This window comes from Xiphophorus couchianus, chromosome 19, assembly GCF_001444195.1.
Source record: "Xiphophorus couchianus chromosome 19, X_couchianus-1.0, whole genome shotgun sequence".
Lineage (NCBI taxonomy): Eukaryota > Metazoa > Chordata > Actinopteri > Cyprinodontiformes > Poeciliidae > Xiphophorus > Xiphophorus couchianus.
In genome coordinates, this window is record NC_040246.1 from 9,837,713 (window position 1) to 9,852,780 (window position 15,068).

Genomic DNA, 15,068 nt, shown 5'->3' on the forward strand with positions numbered 1-15,068 from the left:
CCTGAGCTTTTTTATTTTATTACTTAAGCCACTCAACTTTAACCTTTTTAATAACTCAAGCACAGAATTTCTCAAAATTTCCTGAGATTAACTAGTGTTCTGTGAACAGATGAAAAAAACTACTAAAATATCCAATTTTAAACTTGATACTTTATGTACTTCGTTTCCAGCACCCTCATATGGAGTTGATACAAGAAAACCTACTCAACATAGCGGAGGATGATTCATCTCTCAGGTTCTGTATCCGGTTTCTTAAATGCATAATTTTTTTTATGATCTTCATCTGCTACAGAGTCCTCTACTGTCAAATTTTCATTTTTCTAAACCCTACATGCTGTAATGCATAAGGGCTGGATTGAAAAGCAAAGCCCAAAGAAAAGCTTTGAACCTCTTCAGAAAGTCTGCAGATCTACAAACCAAAACCACTTTAAAAAATGACAAGAAAGCCTAGTTGTTTAGATGGAAACATTAATTATAGGCAGTAGTAGTTTAAAATATAAGGACAGTGTTTCTTCTCTTTTCCAGTATCAGCATTAAACTTATCCTGGGAATTGAATTTGTTAATACTAATTACTTTAATTTAGCAAGTAAACCCAAATTGTATGACTCTGAATATGTGAGGATCTGTCATCAGACATGGGAGAAAAACTGAAAAGAAGCAAAGAAGTGCATATTGACCTCTGCACTTATTGGCACCTCAGACAATGAAACATTTGTTTTGAACAAAATCACTCGTGGCACTTTTTTTGGTATACTACCAATATTTTGTCCACCCCACTACTCCCAATAGGCTACTGATGTTCTTTTATAACACTTCAAGGTTGGTTCATAAAGAGAGAGAGAGAGAGAGAGATATTTGACCAATTCTCTCTGAACCTCCTTCCCAGATCATCCAGAGTCCTGGGTTCTCACTACTGCCCCAACTCCACAGGTTGGGGTTCATTTAGTAAATCATTCAGTGCTGATTGGCCAATATGCTGTGTGTGGGGTTTTTTTCTTCTTTTTTTTAAAGATCTAATAAAATATATTCAAAGTTTTTTAGTAGAGCTCTTGTTTAAAAGGCCAGGCATTTTAATGGCAAAAAGTCCCAGAGCATGATGAATCCTCCACTGCACTAAACAGGGGGTTTAAGGGCGTAAAAATCAAAAGTTTGATTTTCACTTTTTCTATTCATTTTAACTTGAGATTATGCAATTGCAATAAAATTTAGTATTTAAGGCTTTTAACACATCTTTACCAGGGGTGCTAGAAACTAAGGCAGTCTAACATTAAAACAGAACACTGGTCTAACGTAAAATTAAGATTGCTAATATGAACTAACAGGTCTTTCTAATTTCCCCCCCTTTTTCTGGCGTATCCTTTAAAGTTAACATGCAGTTGGGATGGGGAACACATGATGGGAACGCTGAAAAAAGAGGTGTGTGTGGTTGGTGTGTCTAGGGACTGCAACTGTTTGCACACAACACACAGGTAAACACAGCAGTGCCTTGCAGAAACAGCTAATCTAATGATCATTTAAGAAGGACGAAAACTGTGACTGCAAATATGTATCTCAGTGGTTTTCCACAGAACGCTGGACATTTAGCGGGAGGTTTACAGAATCAGAAGAACACGCATGCTGGGAGGCAAACCTGCAACTTTTTAATGATTTCAGTTCATTTTGCTCCCAAAAAGAAACTGTTTCTTTGCAACTGTAATAACAAATTTGTAAATCGCTACAAAGTGGACATCAGAATTTCATTAATCCAGCACATTGATGAATTTTATATTAAATACCATTCTGTGCTTTTGGTAAAGGCCCAGGGCTCTCACAGTAGGTTACTCGTCATCTAACAGGATAACTGACTCATAGAGAAAAGCTTTTATTTTCAGACTGACACCTACATCTAATTACACAGTCGCCAAATCACTTGTCCACGCTCGTGATTTACTTTGTGAGGTGTGGGCGTGAGTCGTTGAGACAGCATCATTTCCAAGCTTATTTTGAAATAATAATGTTCACTGCGAAGACCAGAGGCACGCTGAAAATCTACAACATTAATATAGGTAGGGTTTTAGTATTAAATTAAACCAAAAAATAATTACATTTTTAAACAGTTGAAATTGTCAGTAGTTGTTTTTACAGCTTGTTGTTGTAGTGTGTTCACATATCCTTGTTTGAATAAAATGCTAAACAAGAAAATACATTCTGCATCCATCCATCAGCTCGCCTTTCCACATCTGTTCACCAATCCATCCATCCATCCATCTATACATCCATCCATCCATTTGTTCATCATCTTTTCTTCCTCTTCATTCCAAAACACTGTGCAAACAAACAAGGCTGATGAGAATATATTTTTAAAAGATGGTGACCATCAGTATGAACAGCTGTTGGTCAGATTTAGGTGGATCTACATGGGCATGAAGAGTAAAACTTGTCTCCGATTTTAATAAGAAAAAAAAACTCTGTAAAAATCCACCTGGAGCTCCTGGTGAAACAAAATTGATCAAATCCCAGCTGTCTTCACACCTGCAAGTATTTATAGCTGTGAAGGAAGAGAAGCCTGCTGTTACATGACATGAGATGTCATATGCATATAAAATAAAACACAGTGGAAAGTATCTTTGCTCGTTTTGTTTGGGATAACTTATGGATAAGTCAGGGTGTCCTGGTTAAACAATTAACCATGTGAATCCATCCATCCATTTTCTGTACACCCTTATGCCGAGTGGGGTTGGGAGGGGTGCTGGTGCCTATCTCCAGCTAACGTTCCGGGCGAGAAGCAGGGTCACCCTGGAGAGGTCGCCAGTCTGTTGCAACCACGTGAATGTATGTGGGAATTAAAGTAAACTTTCCTGTCTACGTCAGATAGTGTGGAGAGATATTCAGCCAGCTCAACCTCCCATACTGCAGATGTCATATTGTCCCCGTTCCTGCTGTTAATATCATGCAGATACATGCCTGCAGCTGAGCGCCACTGCTATTCAGATCCGTGAGTCTTAGTTGAAGTAAATTGTACAGCTGGGTTTCACAGCTTTGCCGAATAGTGACTCATACAGTAAAAAAGAAAGATGCTGTCAGAAAAAAAAGTCAATTCAATCACCAGAGACAACCATCCTCATTCTGCAACACAGTTTCAGACAACCTTAATGTTTCCTGACAATCTGCAAAATATTGCTCGGTGCAATTGCAGTGTAATATTTAGTGAAGGTTGTAAATCCAAGAACGGGTGTTTGCTTTATAAAGAAATATTTAAGAGAGCAAAAGAAGACAACACAAAAAGCTTTAAACCTCAGGTTTGCCAATTTTATGTAAATAATTAGAATTTTTCAGATCTTTGAGAAAACTGTACAAGTGAAGAAACTTAAAAACATGACCTTGAAAGCCTATGACCTAATGTAACTTAATCAAAATATCACAAAAGAGGTAATATTTCAATCACTGAGTGAAATCAATATATTGCTATGATTCATAAGAGTCGCGTTCAATAGTTGTGACTTCCAGCTAATAACAGAACAGTTTTATAAAATAGTAAAATATTCTGTCACACAGCTAAGTTTCCAGTTGTCCAGCAGAGAGCATCTGGCAGGCTAGAGCCTTGGAATGGTTAGGATCAATTTGTCAGCCTACAAAGAAGGTCAGCTGCAGATTAATATAAAACATTCTCATTTATCCAGTGGTGGAACATTTCTAATAAGATGGGAGTGGAATATAACAAGGTACTTTGTCTAAAAGGGCAGGAAAGACTGAAAGGTTTATTGAGTATGACAATATTTTGATTCTCATTCTAATTTCTTTATATTTTCCATAGAAGTAGCGAAAGGATTATGAATTTGACTGCAATAATTTTCGAGACTACAATCCAGAAATTGTAACTTTGCAAAGTCTTGTTGAGGCATAGTATTTCAGAAGGTTATTTTCAACATGGAGCGTAAAGCCATAGAACACGTTTTTACAGAATCTTTTATTTTACTCAGGTTGATTCTTGTGAGCATTTCTACCTAGAGGTACAAACAGTGCTGTTTATTTAAATGCTGAGGTGATTCCCATCACTATGGGAGTCTGGAAATATTATAAAACATACAGACATCTTATGAGAAAGGCTTCTGTTGAGGTAAAAACAAGATTTCCAGCAAAATAACTGTAAAAAATGTTTTTTTTAACAGTAATTACACTTTATTAAACACGACTAAGCTTTCAAGACAATTTATCGATGCAGAGCCAACACATTAACTCTCATTTGCAGCATGGGAGAGGACACAGGAGCTGTCAGGATTATGATTTTGTGTTCTGCAGTTATAACAAAGGTTGTCACAATGGATTCACTATTAAACTGGATTGAAATAGTTTTACATGAGGTGAGTGATATAAGAGTTTTGATCAATAAAGTCAGAGAGATTGATTCTAAAGGAAGACCAACCACACACACAAGATTTGATGGTATGTTTTGTTTTTTAAAACTGGAAAAAAAATCTACATATGAAAGATTTACCCATTAAAATAATAAACTAAAACTAAAGAGTTGACTCCGTTCATCTTCGCAGACAGCTAAAAAGGAAGTTGTTTCTTTCTACTGTCACTGCATGCTCAGTAGGAGGGAGTGCTGCAAAGTTAATGACTTCATCAGCTTAGCTTCCATTGGATAACCTTTTACAACTTGCATTATAAAGCTAAATTTAACTAGATTTGATTAATTATTTTGGAAAAGAATTGAATCTGTCTAATAAAGTGCATTGAGATGAAATCTGTTGGCGATATAATAAACATGAATGGAAAGAAATACACGTTTGATTGCATTAACAAAATGTATATTTCTATAAAGTTGAGTTAAACATATTAAAGCGTTTGAATGTAAGAGCTGTAAATTTGACAAGAGTCAATAAATTAGACCGTGTTTGGAAAAAAAAAACAAACTTGTAGAAAAAGCGTGTTGTGTAATCTAAAGTTAAAAGAGAGGATGGGAGACGAGAGTTGACTGGAAGAAAATGCTGGGAAAATTCAACTTGCAAGCAGGCGTCTCACAGCAAAGCCCAACCTACAGATAAAAGTACTATTATAGGCTTCTAGGATAAATTTCTACCCTCATAATCTGTTCTGACCCTGATTGCTTCAGTGGAAATACAAGGGATAAACAAATGGCTCTGTAAAGCCACGATGGTTCCAGAAAAGAATTCTGCAGTTCAAGTCTTTTAACTTGCACCATGATCAACTATCAAGACTCTTACTGGAAGGTATCAATAATAAACAGGAAGGAAAAAAGGAAAAAAAAAAATCAAGACATTTGGATAAAATTATTTTCATACCATTTAATTCCTTTGAGCAGCATGCAAAAGGACTGTAAACATTCAGAATATCTATCACTTCACATGTATTTACTGCATTCCTGTATTCAGGCTGTCTGTGCGTGGGGGCATGTGCGGGGGTGTGTATGGGAGTTTTAACCTGATCTGCCTCCTGAAGGCACATCCTCTCTCTCAGTGCTACCAGTACAGCTAACCTCTGCTGCGCCGTTTGTCTAAAAAAGATTCTTGTGCATTTTTCTGGGCCAACCTCCCTCATCAAAGTGATTAAGCAATTAAACTGATTGTGCCGATGCTCAGAAGAACAAGGCGAGAGCCCTCGAGAAATGACTGCAAACACTTTCTTGGAGATAACAGCTTAAATTGGGTCTAATAAAAATAAGGCCTAAATATGCACATTTGTTTTAGAACCAGGGAAGCAGGCAACAAGGTAAGAAGAAACAAGTGACGATGATAAAACTCCAGCTTCTTCTATGTTATTATTCATTCATATGCAATAAACCCTTTCCACTGAGGCATCTCATTCTTTCTGGAAGATAGATGCTGTAGATGCTGCACACACTCAGCAAGGGGTGGCAGATGTAAATAACCAAAGTTAGGGGGTTGAATCAACATGCAGTTCATTTCTCAGAGCTGCTGCACACATCAATAATGAAACAAGAGTCTGGCAAGTCACCCAGATCAAAGGCACAAACTAAAAATCACTTTATTCTCTCAGCGTCATTATCCTCTGCCACCTGCACCTGGTAGAGCTATTAGGGAAGTTTGTGTCTGCTTAGGGACCCCATGTTGGCCAGGAGGCCCAAGAGAACGCAAACAAACTTAGACCCGATGTAAACATAGTACAACAAAAGCTTCACAGTTTAAAGGTTATGTCAACAGAATTATAATTTACCACTAAAAATGGCAGCTGTTTGTATCTGAAAACATTTATGTTTATAAATAATCATGTAAAAGTTTTTTTTGTTTTTTGTCCCCCCCATGGTAAGCAAAAGCAAAATTGAAATGGGCTTTTCCTGAGTCTACAGATGTAAACATTGTGTCATTATTCACGGACCATATAAAAAGCCACCGGAAGTGCTCCCTCCACTCCGTGCCCCCGTAAATTGAAATTAGGTTTTTAGGGTCACATAAATCCTTGGGTAAACTCTGTGACAATTACACCCAATCAACTCCAAACGCTTTATTTTGCGCACCAAACCTATTATGAAGAATTGATCATAGTGGACCGTCAATCAAACAGCGAGCATGAGAGAAACGGTAACTCACCACGGGAGGAGATCTCCAGGTGCAGGCGGGGATCTGCAGCCCGAATGGCGGCTGTGTAGCGGTCCTCTATCCCGGGCACCTGCGCCTTTTTCTCGGGCATGAGTCGAACCCTGAGCCGGCCCCCGTCCGCTCCGAGCCACCACTCCAGGATCTCCCTGAGGTCCACCTCAAGCAGGAGCACTGTTTCCTCTTCGTACACTTCCAGCCCCCCGCATCCGTTTTTGACCAGATCTTCTCCTATTTCCACCACTACTTGGTTGGATTTCCTGTTCGCCTTGGTTAAGCCCAGATTCAGAACTTTGGACAGCGGCCGCTTGTAGAAGAAGGGGAGCTGTCCATCAGCGGACCTGTTTCCCGACTCTCCTGCGTATCTCGGCTCCACAAAAGTAGCGATGGTTTTCTGCAGAGGAATGCAATGCATTTTTAAGTTTGCGCGCACCGTGTAGCAGCCGCTCAAACTCCGACAATCTCCGTTTAGGGGTCTCTTTATGAACTCCGCCAGATAATATCGCAGCAGCGAGGGCACGGCGAAATCCACGGCCAGGGTTCTCCTTTTGTTTCTTGACATTATGGTCTGGTTCGAGTCTCGCTTGATGCCGATTTCGCCGCTGTTGCCGCCGCCCGTGCCGCCGAAGCCCGCGGCGGGGACATCCATGTCAGCCGTGGTCCTTGGCGGGGCGCAGCGCAGCCCGGTGAAAAATGCCGCAGAACAAACAAGCAAAAGCAACAACCCGACGTTCATGGTTTCACAAGTGGGGTCGGTAGCTTCAGGAAAAATCGCCTCTTGATCCCAAATATGCCCTTCTCTTGTCACATAAGCAATTCAAGAATGAAAAATAAATAAATAAAAAATAATCACACAGTGCGTATGGATGGATACTGCGTGTCCTGCGCCTCCTCTCCGGTGCGCACCCGAGGAATAACAGGCTTTTACATCCGCTCTCCTCTCACTGTTGCTGTCCTCAGCTCTTCATACGGGAAGAAAAAAAAAGAGAGTCTCATTTCCCTCCACTCTGTGCTTTTGCCACAATGCCTTATATCGCCTGTGCCAGCAACAAGACGCACTCCGGGACGGTGATTTATATGCCGCTCGGGTCCGCTTCGGTGCCTTTCAAAGACTCCCTGTCTCTTGGCACAGTTGTGACGGCGGTACAAGTGGTCTCTCTGTCAGCGGAGAGGAGGGGGGGCGAGAACGCCGCAACCGTGTAGTCAGAAAGGGAGCAGAAAATTCCGGTGGTCCATTAAAGTTAAGAAATAACATCTGAATCCTCCTCCTGCTTCTAATCTTTGATCGTCGCCTCTTCCGTGCGTGCACATGCGGTAAAGTCATTCACACATCCACACAACGTCAGCCAGTGAGAGAGAGGAGGAGAGAAAAAATCCCTCAGCAGGCACCGCGGACGCATCTTATGCGCCCTCAGAGCAGCAGTGACGGAGTCTGTATCTTTATTGGAATTAGAAATGCCTCAAGATATTTCAGAACAACTCCGCATTGTCCCTCATGACTTTTCTCCCCCCTTTTTTTCAATGAATCATCTAGTCTATTTACGTGTCCGGAAATTGGATTGGATTAGTCGCTTTCTCCCCAAGCTGTGTGCAAATCACATAGTTTCATAGGGCGGCAATTTGGGTCCCATTCAGCTTTGTTATATTTTACGACCAGACGCCCTTTTTTTTTGTTTGGAAGATCAAATAGGTGCCATGTTGCCAGTTCGTGCCTTCTTACTTGGAAATCAGGAGGTCTGTTGGGTTGTAGGGCGCAGCGTTGTCAGAAAATGCTCCTCTGCCACGTCCCCTCACCTGGAGATACCCCCACCCCGTTTCTGTTCTGTTCGTTGAAGTTGATCAAAGAGGACACCCACTAGATGGCGTTAGCGCATACTCCTGCTTAAATACAGTTTCATTGATAAATCCCTTCATTTAAAAAAAAATAAAAAATCTGTATTTTAAATACTGTATCATTACTTGCCTTACCTGCGATATTACTTGAATCTTACAGGTGAGTCATTTCTTTAGAATACTGATAGACATTTACTTATTTGTGTAATTAGTAGTTTATTTTAGTAAACTAGAACTATAATTTAGCACTGATAAAGGGTTCCAGTGCATCGAACAGGTTTTCAGATAATGACCTAAATCTTACAAAATGCAGTTTTGGACAGGGGATGATTATTTTACATAACCCGCCAAAGCAAATCTCTCTCTCTAGTCTTCCTAAAGATGCATAAGCACATTTTGTGCTTACCTCTATGTTAAAATTCAACTGTTTTGTTTTATTTAAAAAGGGGACAGTACATAGAAAACTTGCTCAGTTTTGGACAGGGGATGAAGCCTGGCTGGACCCATAAATGTTTTTGCAATGCACAAGGACCCTGAAAGAAATGGTTCTTGATAATGGGAAGATCTCTGCCTAAAAAAAGAACCGATCTAAAGTTGTCCTGAATGCATTTTAGAGAGAACCATCCCTGTATTGTGTGTGTGTGTGTGTGTGTGTGAAGCAGATTATTATCAGCACATCATATTCACCCCCATCAGCAGGAGAGAGTAACCCAGCTGAGCTCGCTGCCCTGCTGCTGTGCTTTATTACCGCCGTCCCACAGCTACTCAGCATTATTCATAACATAGTCCTACATTTTCTGCCCTGGCTCTGAGCAGCAGCAGCCCTCTGATTGCACAACAATACTTTGTATTTAAATCACAGGAGAAAAAAAATTAAATATTGATATTAAAGAAACTGAATTATCAGGTCAGTTGACCAGTCAATATGTTGTTCCTCCTCTGTGCTGATACCTATTGAGTAATTAAGATTTACTAGTGGAGAGGTCATTTAAAACATTTATTACTGATAGATCTTTGCCTAAGTGTCTGACAGTCTGGTCCCCCTTCCTTTTCGACTCGGATTTACTGTTTGAATCGGATTGAGTAGAAGGGACAAGGTCCTATTGGTCCATTTGTGATTAGGCTGTTCACAACATGATGCACTGAAAGGCAGACAATTTCATTTTTGCAGTGTGAAAAAGCAGTAGATTGCTGTCTTGTTCTTATTTTGTCAAAATTTAATTTTTAACTGAAAAACACCCACATAGTTGTCTGTCCTTACACATCAAGCACAAGTATTTCACCAAAAAAAATACTGGATTTTAGCTGCAAGGTAATGGCAAATGTGTATCTTTGGGTTTGGGGAGTGGGAAAATACACTCACTAGAAAATAAATCTAACTTTCTGGTTGGTGTGTGTCTCGTTACATACAGTGTAAAACCAATATGTTTATGTCTGGAGAGCTTAAAAACAATCCAAAATTTAATTTAGGGAACAGTCTGGTCCAATCTGGACTTAGACCCAATTGAGATGCTATGGCACAACCTTAAACATAAAATTTTACTTATAATGACCTCAGCATCTGTTTCTCATCTTTACAAGTAGTTTTGTGCATCTAACAACATAAAATGTGTCCAACTATGAGGAGTTTTCAGCTATAGTGCATTTAAGAAAAAGGGCAGGGAAATAATCTGAGCTGATCAATTTCAGACATAGTCCATGATATTTCTTTGGAATAGCACGGTTGAATGGTGGGAAAACATCAGATTATTTCATAAGAATCTATAGATATGTCTGTATATTCTGATCTGACCTGATTGAAATGGAGAAAAAGTGGAAGGAGATGCTGCAAAAAACTTTTTTTTAGATTTATTATGCATCCACTTTCTGACCACATTATTCAAAACAAGCTTGTTTTATTCATAGTGGGACAAGGTGAGGAATCAAAAATGACGGTGGATGGAGTGAATGAGGCCACATTGAACAGACACACTCAGTCTGTTCAATATCTAATCTCCGCTGCTTGATGCTACACAAGCTGCTCCCTTTCTCTGCATAATATTTCACATTAACGCTTGAGACTCTGCCTCGTAATTGCCTCATTGTTACTCCAGCGTCTGCGGCCAGATAAAACATGGTTAAATGCCAGTTAATCTCTTCAAACAGGGATCTGCAGATAAACTTAATCAGACAATAGCAGATGATTTTCCAAGATTAAATGGAATTTTGATCATTTGGGTTCTCGGGGCAAATGAACAGTGGAAATTGTGAAGCCATTCAGTGAAACAAGACAATATCTGGACTTATTAATAAAAGATTAAACACATCCGTAATGTTGGCTAAATTGATTTTTAACTAGCAAAACCCAAAATCAAGGATCAGGGCCGCCGTTCCATTTTTCACGCTAAATTGGTTTTGATGAACAGATATTTATGCACATAATGATGATTCAGATGGGTTCATTTGGAGCTCTGCTGGCTGAGAAGAAGGGCTCCCTCTTGACGCCTATTGCTTTATTCCCAGTAATAAGCACACACAGACCACCAAGACAACTTCATTACTTTGTGGCTGATCAGTCACTTGTACTCATCAGTAATCATGGAGTAAAACAAACCCAAGACTAGGTGTCGGTGCTGCTCTTTGCAGGAATCCTTCTGCTGCCTCACATTCAAAAACACACACACATGCAGTCCTGTAAAGTCAGCTCTGCAACCACAAAGATAGGTTGGATGTACACGACATTGCCAAAAGTGTTGGGTCACTTGCCTTCACATAGACATGAACCGTTATGTCAGCCCACCCATTGCAGAGATGAAAGTTTCAACTCTTCTGGGAAGAATTTCCGCCAGATATAGGAGGAGTGCATTTATTGGAATATTTGAACAGCCATCCGTCAGTAAGACACTAAGGTTTGACAAAAAAAAGCTGGTTTACCGTATTGCCTTTAATTTAGCTCAAAAGTATTCTTCTGAGTTGAAGTCAAGAATATGAAATCTCCTGCTTGCATAAAATTGCCCTTCTTTTTCCTTATGGATCTTGCTTTGTGAATTAGTGCACAGTCATGTTGGAACAGAAAGGGGCCATCTCCATTGTCCAAAGAGCCTGTCTCACGCTCTAATCTACTTTTCTTGGAGTTCTTTCACAAGGCAAATAAATGTTTGATTATTTTTTTATTATTTAAACAAACTGACCATGCAAATAAGTATCAACTTATTCTATTTTTTTTTCTTTAGTGTCCAAAAGGTCACGAATCCCTGGACAAAGAGCCATGTCCCCATATTTAAAAAGAAAACCCAACAGGGGTCCATCCATTTTTCACATCTATACCCCAGTTTCTTTTTTGCCCAGGGCCTGTGTTTGAAATCCAGCTCACAGGTCAGTCCATGAAATAAAGAGTTGGTGGGGGAGTGGTAGTGTGATAAATTACACACAGATAAGTTCTTACAAAGACCCTCCGCCCCCCTTCGGGCGCTACTTTTCATGTTGAGCAGCAAAACCCATAAATCAACAGCTGAATCTCTGCAAACGGTGGCCTCTTGCAGCCAGCGTGATCATACCTCACAGCCTGCTCCGTGCGGCTTCCGCAGATCTCGATGTTTTGAAAGTTGGCCCAAGAAAAGCAACAAATAATAAAAATAAAAAATAAAAATCCTCCAATTACACATTCTTCCAGCCATATTTTACATATTGCAGATGTTGCATGCACATCATGAAACATAAGTGGTTTAGAAAGGAGGTGTTGGGCTCCAAGAGACAGCTCTGTGTTTTTTGCTACATCAAGGCAAAACTCCAGCTTCCTTTAGCATTCCCACCTCATGACTTTGGTTCCATAAATCAAACCCTGTGGACCTGCCGTGTTGAAGAAAAGCAATAAGGGTTTAAGAGGAAAACTGTGGAAAACAGATGATTCTGCAGAGAAAGTGTTGAAGATTTTCCTGCAGACAGCTCCAATAAGAGCTTAGCAGGGTGGTCAGCTCGTATAGTTCATGCTTACAGGTACAGTGGGGTAAACATTTGATAAGTGGCAATGCTCTGGGTGGTGAACTTGACAAATGTCAGGCTTTAGTTCAGGTCCACTGAGCCCTGTGCATGACCAATGCTCACATTAATCATTGCACTGCAGGGGTTGAGCCTGCTATAGCCAGACAGTTAGCATGTAATGCCTGCATCCAGCAAAACTTTAGCCTGATTCAGTCGGTACAAAAAAACACCATTCAGGACATTTTTGGACAACAGTGTTAATTGCAGTAAATGGACAGATGTATCTTTTTTTATGACAGTTAAACCTGCCAAATGTCACTTTACGATGTTGCCAACCATGACTGCGAATTAAATTCAGACATCTTTCGTAAAGTGGCTACAGTTAGTTAGACTAATGGCAGGCATTAGCCTTTTATAAAGGCTGCACACATGTCCCTCCGTCTCCTCATCAAGGTGTGAAAAACTGTTATATATTCAGATTCAGGCGAGGAAGATAATAAATAAAAAGGTTGCAGAAGCACACAGGATGCAGCGTGGGCGAACTTGTTTTCACCATGACACTGTCGACCTCCAGCCTCCTCTGAACCAAAGGAACTGTTTGAAAATTCTCTTTAATTTACAACAGAGTGATCGTGTTTACCAAACGCCAGCCTCAAAGGCACACATGAGAAACGACGCTTCCCGTTCTGCCTCCAACATACAGATGGAGGACAACAGTGGACACTAATTATGTTCAGAAGACATAAACAGAGCACATTTAACTCCATTTAAAAAGAGCACTTAGAGCACTGTGAAAAATGAGAAACTACCAACTATTTCACTATGGTGTCCATCATAACCAAAATGTTTTGAGGAATTTTGAAATTTTAAGCTTTTCTTTGAGTTTGGGTTGCATTTCCTTGTTTCTCCTGATTTTCAGAGGAAAATCTCAGACCTATTCCTCAGACAACTATTCCTTGCCTGTGTATTTTCAACACTCTTTTTATTATTTTTCATCCTGGTATATTATTTCTACCTTATTGTACAAGTATGGATTATCTGAAAATTATTCAGGTTTTATTTGCATCTAAATCTGCCTCTTTAATCTGTGCTTAAACAACAGATATAATTTCAACGGAAAGACGGTTACTACCAAAGAGCAAAGAGATAAAGAATATGGCATTCAGTAGATGATCAGATGAACGATCAAGGATTCCAAGGCAATGTGCTACGTCTTTGGATTTTTTTCTTATTTCTTTATGAGAAATTACTTTCAAATAATGTAAGATGTTTTTAGGGTTCACACTTCTTTTTTTTTGTGAGCGAAAACACAAGAAACATGCTGGAAACACAGAGAAAGCCTGAAGATCTAATGCTAAAGACCACTTAAAGAATGGACAGAAAAAGAAGATGGTTGGAAAGACGGATGGATTATTGAACATAAATATGCTTTTATTCACAACATATATTGACATTAATTCACATGATACCCTGAATGTCACTGTGCTTTCATTTCTTCCTCAAACCACCTCTTCACAAAGTCTGATCAGTGAGAATAAAGCAACATCTTTATCTTTTAAAGTTTAGCATTTTACCAGTTCAAAAGGAACTGGTTGCCATTAAGATGACTAAAAGGGTCGGATCATTTCTTGATGCAGGCCTGGAATGTGTTCAGTCACCTCAGTGTCACAGTCATCAGTTTTAAACCCTAGTTAACAGTCTTTTTCTCTGAAGCAAAAAGGAAACTTTTAAATCTTACTCTGACTTTTTAATAAGGATATTTTCCAGATATTTATTTTTATGAAAGCCCAAAACGGTCTCAGCTTAGTGTTCAAGCTGTCACTGACTAGATTTATTTGCATTTTTGCTTTAGCTATTCTAAAAAATTGTCGTCCTCAGCTTCAGCCAGAATCACTTACTTGCTGGGTTCCAGTCCACGGTAAATTTAAAATAAGCAGAAGATGGTGTTGTGACACACATGCAGCAACAATATTAAAAGTTGCAAATGCTGCACTTTTCTGAATGCAGTTTGGTTATGACCAGACATTATGGACTCACATAGACCGCCATCACAGCCTACAGCAAAATAGCAATGCACCACAAATTTGCATTTTTACAGCAGGAAGCACTTGGTTTATTTGTGTGAAATAAAACATTTTTCTAGTCATGCAAACCACTTAAAGTTGCTTTCAACCATCTCTATTCCCAAAATGTTCACAGATTCCTACACCAATCAGTAGGCAGCTTACGGTAAAGCATTATGCACAAGAACACTAATCTTCCTACTGAACTACAGCAACTGCAAAGATGCATCGAGAAATTGGCTGGTGACTGAAATTGCCAGGTTTTAAACAGGACATGAAATAACCTGACATGAAGTTCTGATCTTTCTCCAATCAATAAATGCTCCATTGTGTTTGTTGCCATGTGGATGAATGGTCTTCAATGGAAGAGCTGTTATGTTCTCAATTTTCAGTGTTGGTGAGGTGTTAAACACAGAACGCACAAAGATGTTGTTCCTGTACTTTTCAATAGCATGTCTCAGTAGGTCTATCATTCATTCAGACTGGAAGACAGCAAGAATGATGAAAATTTGTAGCAGGTAACAGGAAGGTCAGAGGAAGTTTTAGTTTTTATCCTTGAGTGTTTCATGAGTCTTTCATGAAAACATTCTGAATTTTGAAATGGTTGCAGCCTTTGAAAATGTGAGGAAATACTCAGAGGCAGCTGTTTTGGTA

The 15,068-nt window shown here is 39.5% G+C and overlaps 1 protein-coding gene across 2 annotated transcripts in view; it reads right to left on the reverse strand.

Annotated features, from left to right (window-relative positions):
• alk (ALK receptor tyrosine kinase) overlaps nt 1-7,921 on the reverse strand; it is a 401,288-nt gene extending 393,367 nt beyond the window's left edge. The window contains exon 1 of one of the 2 annotated variants that reach the window (XM_028000489.1): nt 6,553-7,921. In XM_028000489.1, coding sequence (XP_027856290.1) covers nt 6,553-7,294 — 742 coding nt within the window. In that variant the 5' untranslated portion in view covers nt 7,295-7,921. The remainder of the gene's footprint in view (nt 1-6,552) is intronic. The other variant, XM_028000490.1, reaches the window with a different exon arrangement.
• Between the last annotated feature and the right edge of the window lie 7,147 nt (nt 7,922-15,068).